This window comes from Misgurnus anguillicaudatus, chromosome 10, assembly GCF_027580225.2.
Source record: "Misgurnus anguillicaudatus chromosome 10, ASM2758022v2, whole genome shotgun sequence".
In the NCBI taxonomy this organism is placed as follows: Eukaryota; Metazoa; Chordata; class Actinopteri; order Cypriniformes; family Cobitidae; genus Misgurnus; species Misgurnus anguillicaudatus.
Window position 1 is genome coordinate 36784692 of NC_073346.2, and position 20773 is coordinate 36805464.

Genomic DNA, 20773 nt, shown 5'->3' on the forward strand with positions numbered 1-20773 from the left:
ATGGATCAGACTTGAGTTTGAACGTTTTAAAGGGATAGTTCACCCAAGAATGAAAATTCTGTCATCATTTTCTCATCCTCATGTTGTCCTAATCCTGTATAAATTTATTTTTTCTGATGAACGCAAAGATATTTTGATAAATGATGGTAAGCAGACAGCTGATTGTAACCATTGACTTCCATAGTAGGAAAAACAAATACGATTGAATTCAATGGGTACCGTCAACTGTGTTCTTACCATCATTTATCAACAATATCTTCTTCATCATTTATCACAATACTTCCTACTATGGTAATGGTTATAATCATCTGTGTGCTTCCCATCATTTATCAAAATATCTTTGTGCTCATCAGAAAAAAGAAATTCAACAGGTTTAGAACAACATGAGGATGAGAAAATTTCATTTTTGGGTGAACTATCCCTTTTATTGCCAATTCAGATATGTAAGCTCTAGGCTTGCGCTGAAAAAAAATAAAAGTGCTAAATGTCACCCTGGCCCACAAAACCAGTCATAAGTCGCATGGGAATATTTGTATCAGTAGCTAACAATACATTGTATGGGTCAAATTATAGATTTTTTTATGCCAAAATTGTCATTAGGATATTAAGTAAAGATCATGTTCAATTCAGATATTTTGTAAATTTCTTACCGTAAATATAATAAATTAATGCGTTAATAACACGTTACCATAAATTCATTTTATTAACATGCAATTAACACAAGCGCAATTTCTGTTTGACCTTAGGCCTAGCACATTATTTGAGATGCGGCCTTATTGTGCGTTCACACCAGACGCGTAAGAGGCAGCAAGCGCAAGTGATTTACATGTTAAATCAATGCAAATACGCAAATAGGCATCCTGCGCACGGTAAGCAAGAATGGTGCGTTAACCAATCAGGAGCTTGCTCTACAAGACAATCATCATCGCTACATGAGACGCTACAGTAATTAAAATTGTTTTCAAAAAAAGTGAGTGAGGAGGTCAAACAATCTGGTAAGTTTACTCAATTTAAACTATATAAGCCCCTCACATGACCCAAATTTACGTTCGAATAAAGCGAGTAAACTTCAATTGTTCAAGCGTCCAACTACGTCCGAATAGCGTGTTTTTGCTGCCTCTTCCGCGTCTGGTGTGAACGCACAATTAGATACTAAATAGTCATCAAAGGTCTAAAATGATCTTTATTTGTACATTTTCTGAGAGGTGTACTGTCCTAAATGCTAAATACAATGATGCATGTCCATCCACTTGCGCGTCTGAGATTTTGTTTTTGGTTTTTAAAGTTGCAGGAATTAGAAAGTTAAGTCCAGGACTTGCTTGATGTTAAAATAGTTTTTAAGATAGATAAAGTTTGGGACCTGATTGATGTTAAAAGGGTTATTAAGACTTTAAAACGATCTTCTTCGCCCTAACTGACACATCTGAAGCATGCACACAGGCGCGCGACCTCGATATAAACACAGAATTACAGTTTTAAAAATATCTGTTTTAGCAAGAATTCGTGAAAATATAATCTGTTATGTCCTAAATTAAAGGGGTCATATTATGAGATTTTTTTAAGGTGTTAAATAAATCTTTGGTGTCCCCAGAGTGCGTATGTGAAGTTTAGCTCAAAATACTCAACAGATAATTAATTATAACATGTTAAAATTGCAAATTTGTAGGCCTGAGCAAAAGTGTGCCGTTTGGGTGTGTCCTTTAAAATGCAAATGAGCTGATGAAATTCAAACACTGATCACAATGCTGTCAATTATTTTCTCTTTCTCTCTGCACTAAATGGGAGTACTGTGGTTGGATAGTCCAGATTAAGGGGTCGGTATTATTGTAATTTGCCTTGGTACCTACCTCACAAAACAGGCAAAATCTGAACAACCTATTTTTTACATGCTTACGTAGAATGGTTTCCCTATTCAAAGTTACTGGGTTGATCTTTTTCACATTTTCTAGTTGTATAGAAGCACTGGGGACCCAATTATAGCACTTAAACATGGAAAAGTCTGATTTTCACGCTATGACCCCTTTAAGTTTTGGTTAACTGTTGAGGAAAAATATCTGATGTGTAACATTATATTAGATCCTTGCATTACAGTAGATCTTAAAACTGTCTGTGTCTCAATGTCAATCAAACAATAAAAGAAAGAAAAAGTTGAACATACTGTATATTGATATTGATATTGTTTTTAATATTGTGCAAAATCTATTAGTTTTACCAGTTATTTTAAGATATGGATGCAGTGATTTTGCTTTTGAACCTTAGAAAATATATATTTTTAAAAATATTTTTTGCGGACTCTTTCACTAATAATAAGTAAGGGATAATGTAGAGGCAGCCGGTAGTTATCGGGAAATAAACCCCGACAGTGTGATCAGGACCCGACGCGAAGTGGAGGGTCTTGTATCACACTGAAGGGGCTTATTTCCCGATAACTACCTCCTGCCTCTACATTATCCCGCTTATTACACGGCTACTTGCCACATAAGAAAAAACTGGACATGAATATGAATTTGAAACATTTTATTGGCATATTTGTTTTAAAATAAAAAATTTTATCCTTCCGCGAAACTTTGCACAGATGCATAAAATGATCGTAATACCTTATTAAGATCCTCTGCTTCATACTTGTCTGTCTCCATTTTTTTCTCTTTTAGCCAGTCTATGAGAAGTTTTAATGGCCATTCTGTATTTTTTTGTGTGTTGGCTTCGTAGCTGTCATGCTCTATTTTGTCAAGTTCAGTCTCAGTAAGGTCTCTGTGTCTTGTCGTTGTTCGTTCTTCTATCCACTGTTTAAATGTTTTGTTTTTTCCGTACATGTTCAAATTAATGTCCAAATTTTCCATTCTTAATTGTGGTTGTCCAGTGTTTGTCACAAGATGGCGCCAAACAGTAATCTTTATTGGCGCGGAGCGATTTTACTCGTTAAAGTAGTACCGGCTATGCGTTATTACTTTGGAGCGGTTATTATTTGAAAAGAACGAACCTGCAAATGTCTCAACTGACCAATCAGAATAAAGTATTCCAGAGAGCCGTGTAATAAATTTGCATAAAGCATCCATATTTGTCCATGCCCATGTTGATTAGAGTATTAAAACTTGAAAAGTGTTAAATTAGGGTAAATATATAACCGATAAAAATGTAAGTATTGAACTCTTGACAATCATGCGATTAATCTAGATTAAATATTTTAATCAATTGACAGCCCTAGTATTTATTATTAACATAATGTTTTGCTAAGGGCCTCATTTGGACAGCTTAAAAAGCAGTTTTCTCAATATTTTCATATTTTTTCCTAGCTTAATAAGTGTTAATCTATACTAGTATTGAAACTTGGCAGTGCACTGTACTTTTGTAAAATAGGTCACAGAACTTATATGCAGTATGCGCACACCTACTCCTACAATCTATTCATCATACTCTTCCTCTCTTCCTCCTCAACGTTCCACCCACATGCATGCAAATCTCTTACTGTATACATTGCATCAGCATTTCTCGGCACGCTTCACATCTTCAAGGAAAATACCTTGTTTCCTCACACTGTCCTGTTTCCTCTTTGGATGCTCAGAAGTGTATCGTCTGCCCATTGAAACTTATCGTAACGCACATGTCCCTCCGCATTAAAGCAGATGAGCGCTGAGTGTGTGAAAAGCTTTAGCTAAAGAAGCGCTATTAAAAAGGGCCACCGGTGGAGCTGCGTATGGTAGAAATCTGTGTCCTTATCAGCGTGGTGCAGGATGTGTCTCGCTTCACTGGGGAGTAATCTGCTCCACTGACAGCAGATACATAAGCACAGAAAGTTCAAGGCAGAAATGTGTTTTAGCTGCTGGAGATGTGATGTTTTCAGCCGGGGAGGAGGTTTTCAACGTCAAGATACTTTGATGTGATCACACCATTATCAAATTTATCTGGATGTGATGCTCATTTAAATTTTCCATTAGAAACATTGAACTCATACAAGAACAGAATACTAATTTCCATCTGTTTTCTTAAAAATAAAGATGGATTGTACATACTGTAGAGAAAGCTTTTAAAACTTCACATAATGTTATGAGAGAACCTCTGTAAGTTCCTATGGGACCACAGGAAAAACCTTTAAAAGATTTAAGAGCAGTGCTCTTCAGTGGTCTTCAAAATAAGTTTAGGCTTTTAAATATAGATTTTATCTTGCTTTTTTAAGATTTACTTAAATTTGTTGAATTTTATGTAGTTTTAACTGTAGCTAATGAATCAGCTGAAGACTTAAAGGGCACATATTGTGCCCATTTTTACAAGATGTAATATAAGTCTCAGGTGTGCCTTGAATGTGTCTGTGAAGTTTCTGCTTAAAATACCCCAATATATAATTTATTATAGTCCAAATTGCCCCTATTTGGGTAAGAGCCAAAAAGTGCTGTTTTATTGGTGTACCTTTAAATGCAAATGAGCTCCAGCTCTTCACTTCCTTACCAACAGACAGTGAGTGCTTTTGGTTAAAAATATATCTGAATGCTGTGAATACAGTCTGAGACAATAGTATCTTTAGCCACATTAGCACTACAACGTGCTAACAAACAAATTTAGAAAAGCTTTTGGGTAAAATTAACCAGTCAGTCAGTCAGTGGCCATGGGCGGGGCTTAATCAGTGTGACATCACATTAACAAGAGAATCAAAACAACATGTCTAATGCGACTGCTTTGGTGTAATGGGGATTAAAAAAGGAGAGTGTGGATTTTTTTATTGTAAGGTAATGGTGTCCAAACACTTTGTAAAAGTATATTTTGCATAATAGGTGCCCTTTAACAGAACATTATTTACATCTGAAATTGATTTTGAACATCTTTAACACTAAGGGCCAGATTTGCTAAACTGGGCAAATTAGTAGGGTTGCCCTCGATCAAAGATTTTCTTAGTCGACTAGTAGTCGTTTATTCTCGCTATTATTCGACTAGTCGTACGTTTATGATATTAATTTATTATTTAAAAATATATATATACGGTGGAGGGAGCATCTGATAATAGTTTGAGTTTCAGGGATAAGAATTACTATTACCTGGTGACCTCTAGTCATTTGTTATAATTGTTTCTAAAATAAAATTGTTGTCTTTTCTTTAAAAACGAAATATTCTTAAAAAACGTACATTTAATTAGATTTTGTAAGTGTAGGATATATTTTTAATTAGAAACAAATGAATAAATAAATGTACCACATATTTAAAACTTGAAAGAAAAATATCAGTGACAATACACATGCTGACGGCTCTACAGAGGTCAGAACACATAATATGTACTAAATATTATATTAAAATGAATAAATAAATATCATACAGCAAACTGAAACACTTGAAGGAGAAAAATCTGTGGAAATAACAAGTGACTGTTTGTATTCAGAATGCAAACAAACTTAATATGTCTATGCATTAATAGCACATAAATAAAATATAGAGCAGAAAAATAAACACTAAAAGAAGAACAGTGACAGTCTTATAACAGCCTGCTTGTCCATGTCTATCCACACTCATACAACTGGTACAGACTGTCAGCTCATTTCCCGTATAAAATGCAGATCATCACAAACTATGCGCAAAAGTTAAACTATTTTGAACTTTGACCGCTTTGCTCGACGCAGCAACAATCCGCCCTCGCGCGGCGCAAGCCATTGAAATAAATGGGTTTCATAGCGCAGCGCACATCGTAACAATGAAAGCCGCTTTACCATAATCACGTTGCAATGATGTTAATAGTTTATAGCCACACTTTACATTTAAGCTTACGTATTAAAACAACACTAGCCAATCGGTGTTTGCATGAAGTCAGATGGAGCAGGCGGTGCTGGTTCGTTCTACATGTTCTAATATACATATTTTAATTTACACGAACCATAAAATGCCGGGAAAAACACATTGCTAGGATCAATTCACAAGTATGCTAAAGACATAAAGACGCATGAGACGCCACAATACAACCAATCAGAGAAACTGGTCTATTTTAATTAAAGAAAACATATATCAACTATATTTTTCTCATTTGATTACATTAAACGTCATGAAACATTCAATGTTTAATTTATTTTAATTATTCTTGATATATATTAAATTAATAAAAAGCTGTGTAGGGGGCACAACAACCTGTTTGGGGGGGCACAGCCCGCGAATGCCCTCCCCCTTGACGCCGGCCCTGTGCCCTATAATGGCGCACGTTAACGTTAACACTAGCGGACATGGGTAACATTGTATTTTTACCATCTAGAAATGATCACTCCACCTCACATTTCTGTCAATCAAGGACTTTTTTCCTGCAACCAATCAAAAAATTTAAATTTATTTTTTGTTTATTATTAGCCTCTCCTGGTAGTCTAGTGATTAGTCGATTATTAGGGGGCAGCCATACGAATTAGCGTAAGAGCACAATTCCAAAAAAGCTCAGATGGGAGTGAAATTTCTGCAGGTGATTTACTGACAAGGTGCACGTTAAAGACACAGGGGCAAAAATCTAATTTCCATAACGACCAATGCGATTTAAGAGAGGCTTTTTTGGGGGCGCTAAATAATGGCCAGGTACCAGTAAATTAACGAGCAGAAACCATACTAAATCACATTCTCCTCCAATTAATTCTGTGTCTTAAAGGGGAACTCCTACAAATGCGTATGCAAAATTAACTATGTCTATGCCTTTTCACTGCTAAATCTTGTCAGTAGTTGTTTAACGTCAAAAGATGGTTTGCTATTCTGGCCTTAAATGTTGTAATCAAAATAATTATTAAAATAATAATTCACCAACTCTATATATATATATATATATATATATATATATATATATATATATATATATATATATATATATATATATATATATATATATATATATATATATATATATATATATATATATATGTGTGTGTGTGTGGAAACACTGTTTTAAGTTCAGTAAGATGCTATAGGTCTAAAAAAAATGTATGCATTTGTTAAATCTACAAAAAAACAAAACAGGAGGGCTTCATTTTTCCTTGAAACCTAAAACTACCACCTACAACTGTACCAAGATCAAGTGACAAGAATCTTTTTTAATCTCTGAAAAATCATATTTCTGACTCAAAAAACCCATTACAGCAAAGGAAATATTGATGGGAAGACAGGTTTTAGCTGCAGCTTACGTGTTACAAAGTACCATTATTTTTTAAAGTGTCTGAAATGTGAGCCTGAGATAAAACCACCAAGCAGTGTATACAGTACTTCACATTAATCCTTCTCAAGCTGTTATATTCTGGAGATATAGAGTAATGTAGTGTTTGTCCTCTTGTAGTGCCTTTATTGTAGCAATAGTTTCCAAGAGTTTGGTGTTTGTGTGTTTTGTAGATGGACAGTCTGTAAATGGCCAGATGCCTAGTGCCCCTCCCCTCCTCTCCATCAGCTTTGAGATCTCAGGTAAGAGCGTTGACCCCTCACAAGCTTTACATTTTGGGTTATACTGTATATGTCTTCACTACATGTGTGGCTTGATGTGTAAACAAATGATAGATGATTTGACAATGCAAACATTGATTCATAAACCTCATAAACCAATATCCACAGGCAAGAATTTCATATCTCTCACTCTTCTCATGGTTTCATTATGATTTTGACTCATATCTGTGACAGAAACATGAAACAGATGTGGTTCGGTGACATTAGGTTGCAAAAACCTGAAATATTCCTTAAAAATCTAATTCAGTTTCATTTCATTATTTTTTGTTGTTGTTGTTGTGCATGTGCACACAATGTTTTTGTTTGATCAGATCTCTGTCTACATATTTTTCCATGTCTCTTTATTTCTCCGTATTTCAGTAACCGTGCGCGTCCATAGAGAGCTCATTACGACTGCATGTGATGCAATACTGATGCTTTTGTCGACTTTCTCCTTTGGGTACCAGATAGCAGACAGAGATTGATTTGAAATGACGGTCCCTCTGACAGCTCTCTACAGTACACGCTTCCTCAAACCAAATAGAAAAACATTTCATATGTATTTGTAAGTGCAATTGCAAATAGCTTATGGGCCTTTTGAAACCACACACACCTGCTTGGGTTTTTACCTCAAATCTTTCCCAGTGGGATTTACAGCACATGTCGGAAGAAGCACTGAAATGGATTGATGAAGACAATATCCTTGTTGATTTATTTTCCGGATAGGCTGCAACTTGCGGTCAAAAAAATTGCAGTTTCATGCCGCAGTATCTCAAGAGAAAGACCACAAGCTGTTCTGTCTAAATGTCAGTGCAGGCGATGCGTCACGAAGCTGAATAAAATGGTTCGGTGTGGAAACAGGTTGTTGCTTTATAAATTTATGGATTTTTGGCAAACGGTAAATTACAAACTGATGGTCTTCAACAGTAACCTAAAGTTGTAATTAAGTGTTTCAATTATATTTATGTTAAGTGATTTTAAATACTTGTATGTGTTCACACCACAGAAAAATGTGTTATTAACCACCCAGCCAAATTTGAATAATAAAAACGCCAATTAAACAAAATACATTATAAAATTCTGGGAAAAATAAGCCGGATTCTCAGCTATGAAATGCTGGGGGCGTGTCCACTATCTGGGCTGAAGCCACGCCCACTCTAGGGAATATCGCCAGCCTCTCTCCACTTTCAAATACGGCTACAATCTGAATACATGTTCGTCATTGTGTTATGGGCGGGGCCATGCTCTGTGAAACTTTAGCCCCACCCTTATAATCCTGAATACATAAATGTTGAAAAACATTTTAACAGTAACGTGTTTAAGCAATACATTTTTTAAAGCTGCATACACACCAAACGTAAAGCATCACATTCCTTCGCTCTAGATTACTCGTGGCATTTGACTTTTTTGTGTGATGCTAATTTTTTGCCAGAGTTGAATATTTTCAACTTGTGTGAAGACGTGTTTGAGGCAAATAGCGCAATTTTTAGTGGCAATCACGCTGCCCAATTTGTGTCATTCGCATCGCCGCGCGTCCATTGGCGTCCATTGGCGTCCAGTCTCGCATAACCAGACCTTCAATACTGTAGGTCTGGTGTTTTTCGCTGCTTTTTTAACCAATGCCCACCCACATGGCCCTCTGACCGACCTGTCAAACAACCAATCACAGTTTGTTTCGTCTAGCGTCATGTTTCGGAGTGTGGAAATGATCCCACAATAATGAACCGGTTGGCAACAAGCCAGTCATTGAAATAACCAGCCGCAACCAAATAGCATCTAAATAAACAACATTACTCACCATAGAACAACGGTGTGCACTTTATCAACAGCCACTCCAATGAGACACTTCCGTTAAACATCTGTTTAAAGCATATCCCTCCACTTTTAAATACCTACAAGCAATTCGGGGGACCCAAACGTCAGCTGTGATCTTTTTGACTCCACTAACTGCCTCAAGCAAAACTCTTGGACGTCTTTTAGAGAGTCTATACCAGGACCTTTTATATTTTTGAGAATGCAAAGTTTAGCTGATCATGATAACTGCTAATTATTAGCCACGTAAACACAACTGATTCTCTTCCTTGTACGAACGTCAGAGCTTTTTTTCCCCGGGGACCGAGAATAATCGTGACACTCGCGTCTGCCGGAGTTCCGTTTTTTTTTCAACAAATCAGAAGACGACTTCGACATTCTCACAGGGTTTCAAGTTAAGTGTACGATACACATCAGTTTAGCCAACATTCTGTGGCTGTGCCGCCTGAAGCTGAGACTAATTGGCGTCCATTCGCATCCATTCGCGTTGACTTTGTATGTAAACTGCTACAATTACATTTTGCAAAACGTGCACTATACAATAGAGAAACTGCTTGGAAACCACCATTCTCCTGCAAGCCTGTCCACCTGAGTTTGTCTGAGCCGGCACAGACTGTAGACTTTCATAAGAAAGAAAGTTTGTACAGAAAGCATAAACCATCTGGCATATAAACAAGGACAACCTGTGCAGTGTTATGTTCATTTAAATAATGGTACATTTCTGTTCATTACAGTAAGCTGCAGTGCAGTAACAGTTACGAGTTGAACTGTCATTCTCAGCGCCCGTCTCTTCGCTGATACCGTTTTACCGTCAGTTATTTCCTGAAGGTCTGCAGGAGTGTCTGTCTTCAGGGACTGTGTTTTGAGGGGAATCAGTTAGTTCGGGAAATCTCTAGAGAGCAGAACTCACCGCGTGTCAGCATGCCGGTACTCTACTGGATGATTTACCTGGCTTTGATGTGAAAGCGGCAGTCGTGTCACTCTTAAGTTTGACGTGGCGGCTTCACGCACTGGAAGATCCTGTTAAACATTAATGCACCGCTTTTCTGGGTGTTTTTGAGGTTGTATTTTTATAGTTCCAGTCACAAACAGGGCGCGATTTGTGAAAGAATCAAAGGGGGATGTTTTTCAAATATTTTTATTTATGAAAATAAATTATGAAGCACGGGCTTATATTGATTATTCAGGGTATTAAGCTATTTTTTGTTACTGTTGAAATAAAATATTTATAGATATGTAACCAGTCCTACTCGCACCCTCCATGAGCGTGATTCAAACCTAGATTCTTAATGCTTTGCGCCAGACATGCAAAACACTTTTAATAGAAAAAAAATGCATTGCACAATGTACTCTCAAATAACAATAAATAGGCTATATATGTCTACAAGACATCAGACTTAGAAAATAGTCTCTTTGATGACAGACTTTTGACCTTTTTTCCTTTCCTGTGTCATCCTGTGCGTTCCCCTCGATTAATGACGGTAGTGCTTTCTCATTCTTAATGGTAATATTTCTTGGTTTTGTTTTGTGACGTAAAATACGATGATTTGCTGCTTGAAATCCTTTTCATTTATTATTTTCGTATTATTTTTGTGCTGAAATAGACTATTTGTGCTTGGTGACATTTGGAAAATCCGGGCATGGATAAGGATCATGACATAACCTAGACACCCTGTCGCCTATTTTCACAAGAGCAGAAGCGCTGACTGTAAAACTCCACTTCTGATTTTACAGTTGTTTACTCTATTGTGTGGCTGCATTTTTATTTATATTAGATCAGGGGTAGTCAACTGGCGGCCTGCGGGCCAAATGTGGCCCTCCAATCATTTTCATCCGGCCCACCGATCATCTTTGTCTAATTTAAAATCAGAGTGGGTACTTTTACCTTTTCACTGTACATGATAAATGACGGCCATAAACCAGACAGAGAGTCTGGTTAAACAAAAAAGCTGTTAATCTATGAATGTATTTATACTTAATAATTTACTTATAAGTTTCAAGTGTTACTGATAAAGTTAAACAAAAAAGGATTGATAATTTTACACACTGAAATACATCAATTCCGAGTGGCGTGTCACATGTGGTGTAGTCGCACAAGTTTATAATTTTTTTATGCATCCAAAGCTCAAATTGGATCTCTTAATTCCCACACAGCCCCTTTTTAAGTATAAATACATTCATAGATTAACAGCTCTTGCGCTGGAATGAGCTTCTTTCACGTTGACACAGATTAAACTGAAATTTCATTACGACTGCCACTAGGGGGCGAACTCCGGCCGTCGTGTCCAGATGCAGTGTACAATGGAAAGGCGGTTTAGCCTATATATCTTTAAAATATTAAAAAGGAAATCATGTAGTGCAAATTTAGTCATTAGAAGAAGACTGGCTATATGTTGTGAATACTTGAAATTTAACAATTTATGAAAGTTAAACAGTAGCAATCAGGCTCCCGATTGGTTAACGTGGCGCGGAAATCCGCCAAAGTTCAAATTTTTCAACTCCGGCGTCAGCCGCAAATTCACGTCAAACTCAAAATGCACAAAAAGCACCATTCATGCATACCGCGCCAGACGCTCAATTCGTGCATCTAGTTCGCGCGGCGGAATTGCACTGTGCTAAACGCCTCATTCATGCTGCGAGACCTCCAGACGCGCGTCAACACGTCTTCAAATTGAGGTTTATATCTGACCTTTATATCTGCTGATAATTTATTATTTATTTGCACTTTTTTGTGCAATGTTCATAGTTGAACTATTAAAATTTGGCTCTTGCCATGTTAAACTGCAGTTGCTTTTAAAATATAAAAAATATGAAGTTTCAGTAATTAAAAGACAAAATACTGAATAAGTGTGGATCTTTTTTGAAAATGCATGTTATTTTAATATATGACCTAAAACAAAAAGAAACAAAAATTATTTTTTATTAAATGTAAAAATAGGGGCAAAAGTTTGGCTGAATCATATTTACAATTTTAAAGAAGAGTAGTTGAAGACCCCTGAATTAGATTATCTTTATTTTAGGCCATTTATATGGCCATTTAATTACCATTAATACTGGGGGGATACATTAAAAAAAATTTAATTCATCAGAGGCAGGGATATAAAGAACAGAGGGGGGACAATCCCCCCAGCCCCCAGCATTTCAAACCCTGGCCACAAATAACTAGACAGAACTTTTTCTTTTTTTGTAAGGAATGTTTTTAGTTTGTATAACTCTGTAAACGTTGGCCATGTAAGTCACGTCGAAATCTGTTTTCTGTGGGATGAAGTTTCCGTGTGGGCCTGTAAATGATTCTGATGTCCTGTTTTTTCTGCTATGATGCATTGGGGAGCGGCACAGATTCTTCAGAGCGTGTTTAATGCGGCTATTTGTTGTCTCCCGTCGTGTATAGCTAATTGTTCACCATGTGTCCTCTCCATGTGGGCCTTGTTGCAGTTCGGTGATTTAATGCATGTGTTTGCATTATAGCATCACAGCCTGTGGACAGCCGCTTATGTACAGGATCCTCTCCAAGTACCACGCAGCTCTGCCATATCCCGTGTCCTGTGGAGTGTGAGTTATCCCCATGGGGCGCCTGGGGACCCTGCACCTTTGAGAATTGTGATGAACGTGCAATAAAGAAAGGTAAGCATGGATGCAACCAGCAATATATCTACTATACTGGGTCACTGAACAAATTGTAAACATTTCCCATTGATATCACCTTTACAGAATCGTGCATTGCCTAGTGTATAAAGTAGGAGCAGTCACGTAAGAAGAAAGTCTTAATATTTCCAATATGTACAGATTACATCAGATGCGTACATAGCTATTGCCCACAGATAAACAAACCCACTCACATACAGTACTGAGTTTAAGGATATATACCAAACCTTACATACACGCGCTTGGAGGGTTATATCATAAAACTATGCCCAGGTCTTCAACATGAAATAAAAATAGTCTTTATTTAGGACTACTGAGATGATTTTGCATTATGATATAAGAGAAATGTGATAATACTATGACAATTAAGCACTCCATCCAATTTCTCATTTCATGTAGGCTACACAAACTGCTGCACAGTAGATATGGTGAATATTCATAAGTTTGTGGGACTTTTACTGCAGGATTCAAGTTCAGACGACGAAAAGTCACTAATAATCCCACGGGTGGCGAAGGAAGCTGTCCTCATCTGGTGGAGGCCATCCCATGTGAAGATCCCAGCTGTTTTAGCTGGCAGCTGGTTAAACTGGAGGACTGTGTTCCTGAAAATGATATGGAGTGTGGTGGGGGCACCCAGAATCCAGAGGTCCGCTGTGTCGACAGTGAAGGTGACAAGTCAAGTGCAATTCACAATACAAAAATACAGTTTAAATGTCTGTATTTACACACACTGTTTAATGTTGCTCAGAGGCTTGTGGATATACACTGTGATTACATTTACATTGCATGTAGCAGATGCTTTTATCCAAAGTGACTTACAGTGCATTCAAGCTATACGTTTTTTTTATCAGTATGTGTGTAACCTCTGCGTCGCCAAAGAACTTATATTGACAAGAAGTGAAACTCAATAGAACGTTCCATTGCAACACCAGCACCCAGCAGCAGCCCTACCAATCCGCCATTTTGGAATGAAAGCGACTCGGGAGTAAACTAGAAGTGATGGCAATATCAGCTACTTTGTACATTAAAAGATCAAATTCAAACGTGATGATAACACAGAATAACATACAATCAGACCAGTGATCATTAATCCCTTTTTACAACTTATTTTCAGATATTTAGATATTAAGTCTTCCACTTTTATATAGGCTAATTTTACCTACACACATACCGACATAAACTCCTCCACCCATAATATTTCTGCTCTATATACATACACATATACACCCATAGACATCAGAATTGCTCGAAATGGATTAAGTAAAAAAAAAACACAGCCACCATCCAAAAGTGGTAATTATAGGATAACAGACAGAGCAATATGCATCATGTTCTATAATTATCATGTTTGTAGCAGGATCCAGGGGACTAATATGTACAAAATATATTTCATACCTAGTGGAGTTGGTAACTAATAATAATAGTAAATGTGTAAAGTAGCATAAATCAGAATTACATAAAGCAAGAAAAAAACTACCTCAAATGTGTATCTATTTAATGATTCAGTGGCGGAGTGGCAATCGGGAGAGTCGGGACTTTTCCCGGTGGGCCGGTAGTGTTTTGAGGCCGCAAGAGGCGGTCTGATAATAGCCGTGCTTTCAGTCTTTAGTCATGCACTCCCGCCACACTAAAAACTATTTATCATATATTTAATATCCTGCAGCGCTCAAAATGTACCATATCTGGCCGCACCAATCAAGCCCGTCTCCCCTGGAGTTCTAGTCGAACGTGCCGCTTATCAGCCAATCAAAAAAAAAGAAAGAGGCCACACAACAGCCAATCGGAAAATAGCACTGTTGTATCTGGGTAAGATTGAACGCAACAACCAATAAAAAAGCATAGCCTCGCACACTCACAGAGGAATGGAGCTCCGAGCATCACTTTAAGCAGCACAGAGTAAGTCTGATCTCCTGTTTTAAATGTTACAACAAATGCACAACTTTGACATAAACAATGACAACTTAACTGCTATTAGAGAATGTTTCCCAGATAATCAGCATCAGTTTTTCACGAGTGTCTGTAACTTAGCCAACAGTTTAAGCTTTAGCTTACATAAGACTAGGGAACTTTTGTTGACTTTAAGATCTTTTAAATAATAATTTTTACAGTTGGTATTTCATGTTGTTGGGCAGTCATTTTACTGTAATTTACAAAATTTTAATTTAAGAAACGTACTATTCCGCTTCTGATTTGGCTGTGAGATTCGCTGAGAATGAATTGAGAATGAAGTGGCTGTGAGAATTTTCAATCCAAAATGGCGGCCACACTACTGAAGCGCCACCTAGTGACTGTTGCCAAAAACGAATCAGAGTTTTGCCTCTTGTTCTTCTATACTCGGCGTCGCTAATGCAATGCTCTACCAGTTGAGATACAGGAACACTACAATTACCAGTAGGGTGGCCATTTGTGTCAGTTCCGCCGGACACGTCCCGAACATGTTTTCAGGTTCGTTCTCCGGAAGTCGCGTTGCTCGACCGCATACGTCATCGAGGTTCTCCCATTTCAGTTAAAATACATTAGAAAATTAAGATTTATTTCTTTTAAGACATACAATCATTGTAGTTTCATTCTTACCTTGAAATGTAACGGTTGCTTTTCTGAAATTAAACCCAAAATATTAAACCTTGATGACGTATGCGGTCAAGCAACGCGACTTCCGGAGAACGAACCCGAAAACATGTTCGGGACGTGTCCGGCGGAACTGGCACGAATGGCCACCCTAATTACCAGGCAGGCATCATATTATTTGGTTCTGAACTTAAGTACACTTGTGTCATTAAGCTGTATCTGTGTACTGATGTTACTAGGCAGCGGCTATGAACGAGAAGATGCCAAAATGTGCAAAGTTGTTCGCATCCTCTTTTTTCTTTATTTGATACTTTTGGTTTTGTTATCAACGAATAAATACAGAAACCCACTTGCATCTGTCGGCTGCACTGCAAAAAATTATTTTCAAGAAAAAAAAATGTTATTTTTGTCTTGTTTTCAGTAAAATATCTAAAAATTCTTAAATTAAGATGCTTTTTCTTGATGAGCAAAACAAAGAAAATAAGTCTAGTTTTTAGACCAAAAATATCAAATTTAAGTAATTTGGGAATAAAACGAGCAAAAAAATCTGCCAATGGGATAAGCACATTTTTCTAGAATTTTTCTTAAATTTTGTGTTTAAGAAAAATGTTCAAGATTTTTTTGCTTGTTTTATGCAAAGTTTGATATTTTTGGTCTAGACTAATTTTCTTGTGTCGTTTTGCTCATCAAGAAAAAGCATTTTAATTTAAGAATTTTTAGATATTTTTACTGAAAACAAGAAAAAATAACTAAGAATTTTTTTCTTGAAAATCTTTTTTTGCAGTGTGCAAAAATACTTCAATTGTACAAATGAAAGCATGCTGTCCACCAATGGTTGCAGAGGCAAGCAGAAAATGAACAGAAATTATGTTTACAGCGCGTCACTCATGCGCCCAGATAGCAATAGACTCTGGGGCGGATCCACGAGCGCTTGTCATCAATATTAATGAGCACAAACACGCCCATGCACATCATTACTGGCAGTTCACTTCAGCGATTTAGTTTGATTATGTTCATATCAGCAGGAACCACACCGCAGTCCACATGAACCGTACCTATTGAGTTTGGAAAACAGTGTTAACATCATCAATGATTAATGATAAAATCATCATGATAGAAATATGAAATAAAATATGTGATGTTTCAAAGGGCACCTATGGTCCGATTCACGATTTTACATTTTCTTTGGTGTGTACGTTTGTATTAGTACATGTTAACTATATGCAAAAGGTACAAACCCCAAAATAAATGATGACCCGAGTTATCGTCTTCAAAGTAAATATATTTTCATGGACTACAACAAACACACAGATTGTAGGCAACAGTTTACTTTGTGATATTGATGATGTAGACAAGACCGACATTATCATAAGTTAACTCCTGTCAGCATTGCATTGTGAGTGAATCATTCAAACATGGTAAGGGGCATCACATTTCCTGCTGATGTCAGAGGTATTCAGGCCAATCACAACATACAGATTAGCTGGCTAATCAGGGAGACGAGCTTTTCAAATCTATGAGTTTTGTAAAAAATGTATGCATTTCAGGAAGCGAGTGAAATCTAGAGCTACAAAAATGTACAGTATGTGGAAATGTGTTTTTTTACCATAAACCACGCAAACACTTTGTATTATACCAAATACACATAATAATGTTGTTTTTTAGCAATGAAATAAGTGCTCTTTAAATATAAAACCGAGTAACACTGTCAGACAAAAATGGTCCTAAACTGTCAATGGGGTGGTACCCTTTAAAAAGGTCCTAATTTGTACCATTTTAGGAACAGATATGTGCTTTTGAGGTAGTAATATGGTACAAAGGTGTACTTTTTAAAAGTCTTCCACTTCTTTATTGTACCTGACTTAGCCAGGCATCATTTGTCTGGCTTTTATGCTGAATTTTGAGCAAAACACAAGAGAAACAGGGTTTCAGAAGATAAGTACACTTGTAGACATGTTTTTGTCATTCAGTAAGCAAAGGCAAAGGCAGACAACAATAAAAAACTCAATAAAAAGATAGAAAATCAGGTTTACTAGTGCTCTTTTTACACATTATTTAATGATACAAGCCCTTAGGCTGTTTATGATTGGCTGTCTTTTGCTAAACAATGTCTTTCTATTGCTGATTTATTTTATGCTACTTTTTACACAGTGATTACGGAAAATACACGGAAAATGCATCCGTGATTTGTCTGGGATCGTTTGATTTTTGGTTAATTCACCCTGCCAATGATTTTCTGGAATTTGTACGTACATTTACACTCATATCGTAAAGATCCCCTAAAGATGTGACGTATTTAACTCTTTCCGCGCCATTTATCTTCATTTGTTCTCTTTTTATCACCTCTCAAATATGGGTAGATTTCTTCAAAAATACCCAATTTTGAGCAAAAAGCTGAGATAATTGCAAATGACTTTTTTTAGAGATCAGATTCAGAACGATGATCAAAACATACACAGAGTTTTACAGTTTTTTTGGATCAGTGAATGTTTCAGTGTTTTATAAGTTGTGTAAGAGCGCCACCTAGTGGATTGATGTAAAAACGTGTCAATGGATGCGTCATTTTCTCTTAATTGACGAGATAATTCGTCAATGGCGGGGAAAGAGTTAAAGTCCTGCTTTCATGCTGGTGAATTATCTCAGCTTCCGCCTGGTCTTTTATCCAGGATTTTAAAGAGACCAGCTATCTAGATGCTAGTGTACTCCAAAAACCTTTTCTAGGAAAATAGTGCACAAATATTTCCACTGCACCCTGCAATCCATCAACACATGAAAGAAAATTGCGTTTGTCGAATGATATCATGGCTTAGTGTAAAAATCCCTTAGAAAACTGCAACCGAAGTGATTCTAAAAGCGCAAAAATAATCATTGACACGATGCTTGCCAAATGCATGCACTGCCAAAACAGGGTGGTAGATTCTCACTGGGTTTCTGTCAGCTTCATTGGCGGTTGTCTTTTAAAAGTAAGATTGATATTGAATCGGGTAATTGGCCTCTAAAAGCTCATACAGTATCCTGGAAGAAGGCAGTCGTATCTTTAGCTCGTGTGCATCTCCAGAAGAATATCTTACATCTCAGCTGGAGCTTCTTACATTTGTAGTTCTGTAGAGAAGTGTAAACATGCTGCTAATGGCGATTCGGTCCTCCAGCTGCTCAATAAAGACAAACTCACAGATTACTGGAGAGAGCGAATAAACCCAACCTGATCTCTTATAAATTCTCCTCTTCAGCTGCAGAAGCATATTGTGAGAAGATGCTTTCCTTCTGCATTGCTGAATCTGCAATGTTACTTTCACATATACTGTATGTAATGATATGAAAATGTAAAATAAATGTATTATATAATATGCTGATTAGTTAAAGGCGTCATGAGCTTTCTAAATTTACAGTATAATGTTGTCTGAAGTTAACTTATAATGTAAGATTTTTACATTAAAACACATCATCATTTAGAAGCAATACGTTATTTGTATCCAGGTTTTGACATGAAAAGATGCTTTTGTGATTGAAGTGTAAACACGCACTGCTAAACTGTCAGAAAAAAAATATTTAAATCTGTACCTTGTTTGTTGCTGGGGTGGTACATAAAACAATAATACAATGTTGTTTCTTTTTGGGTACTTTAATGTACCTTAAGAACCTATTGTGTACTTTTAAAGGTACAGTTAAATTGTACAAAATAGGTCCAATAGGACCCAAAAGTTAAAAAATTTCAATGTGTTATTTACCCATAAATTTACAAAAATTTACCTTTGAGGGTGCCGTCCCATTTACAGAAAAGGTACGGTTTTAAACCTTTGCATATAAAAGTGCTGCTGTGATGTTTTGTGTAAAAATGTGTAAAATCTTAAATACATTTTAAATTATCACTAGCAGACGGAGCAATATGGTAAACAATCTCACACTTGTTTGTTTTGCAAAATTACTATTTGCACTTCATTATCCTTTATTTTCAGTCTCTTTGATAAGTCTGCATAGAACAGTGTCATGTTTAAAAGCAAATTTGCCGTAAAATAAGGTGAACAAATGAACAATGTCTTACTGAATTGTTTGGAATCCGGAATTTCATCCATGTTTTCCTTGTTAGGATCACAAGAATGGAAATGCAAAGATGCTACAGAACATTTTGTAATCATTGAAGGCATCTCTGTTGTTGCTCAAGGTGTTGCGTCTCACCTCCCGCTAAAGGGTTAATCCGTGGGTGGGACTAAAGAGGTAGTTATGTAAATATAGGCATTGATTTTCTTTTATCACATTATGACATTATACTGAGACATAATCTAACATTAAGATTTTAGACAGCTTGGTTTTAATAAAAGCCACTTTGGACTAATAAAGTTTTGAAACTTACAGGATGCTTTTATTGTACAATAATGTCAAAAGATTGAGGAAATTTGATTTTTTTCAATTCATGACCCTTTAATTTCTTTCCCTGCCAGCGTTTTTAACTCTTTCTCCGCCATTGACAAGTTACCTCGTCAATTAAGAGAAAACATTTCCCTGCCAATGATGCTTTCCTGATGAGTTTTTACGGTAATCTGTAATTCCACTCTTATCCACTTACACAATTTATAAAAAACTAAAGCAAAACTAATTTTATTAATAAAAAAAAACACAAATAGTGTATGTTTTGATAAAAATCGGATTCAGAACCTTTAACACAATTCCTTTACAAAAATGGAATTATTTCAGCTTTTTGCTCAAAAGTTTGTATTTTTGAAGAAACCTACCCATATTTGAGAGATTATAAAAAGAGAACAAATGAAGATAGGATGAAATGTTTGTTCCAGTTTTGTTTGTTTATTTGAAAGCAGAGGGTCTGTTCTTTCAGTTGATATATTTGTATGTTTATATATTTATAGAAGAAATTTTTCCTGGAAGGCATTGTGTGAAACTTGTGAAAATGTAAAAGATTTTCTCAAAAGTTTTATGCCTTTCATAAAATGTTTTTCTTTAAATATATAAACAAACAATATATTAAATAAAATAACAGACCCTCTGCTTTCAAAAAAATAATAAAAAAGTTTAATCTTATCTTTATTTTTATCACCTCTCAAATATTGGTTCTTAAAAAAATACCAAATTTTGAGCAAAGTTGAGAATTGCATTTTTGTAAAGGACTTTTGTTAGAAATCAGATTTAGAACTGTGTTCAAAACATACAGAGAGTTTTTACTGTTTTTGGATCAGTGGATGCTTTTATAAGTTTTATAAGTTGGGTAAGACCGTCACCTAGTGGATAATAGCGGAAATAAGGATTGACGTAAAACCTCGGCATTGGCAGGGAAGCGTTTTTTCTTAATTGACGGGATAACTTGTCAGTAGCGGGGAAA

The 20773-nt window shown here is 36.3% G+C and overlaps 1 protein-coding gene across 1 annotated transcript in view; it reads left to right on the forward strand.

The window, feature by feature from the left end:
• Positions 1-20773, forward strand: part of thsd7ab (thrombospondin, type I, domain containing 7Ab) — a 162338-nt gene that overhangs the window by 77963 nt on the left and 63602 nt on the right. The window contains exons 5-7 of the mRNA XM_055211313.2: positions 7330-7398; positions 12697-12852; positions 13338-13541. Of these exons, the coding sequence (XP_055067288.2) occupies positions 7330-7398; positions 12697-12852; positions 13338-13541 (429 nt within the window). The remainder of the gene's footprint in view (positions 1-7329; positions 7399-12696; positions 12853-13337; positions 13542-20773) is intronic.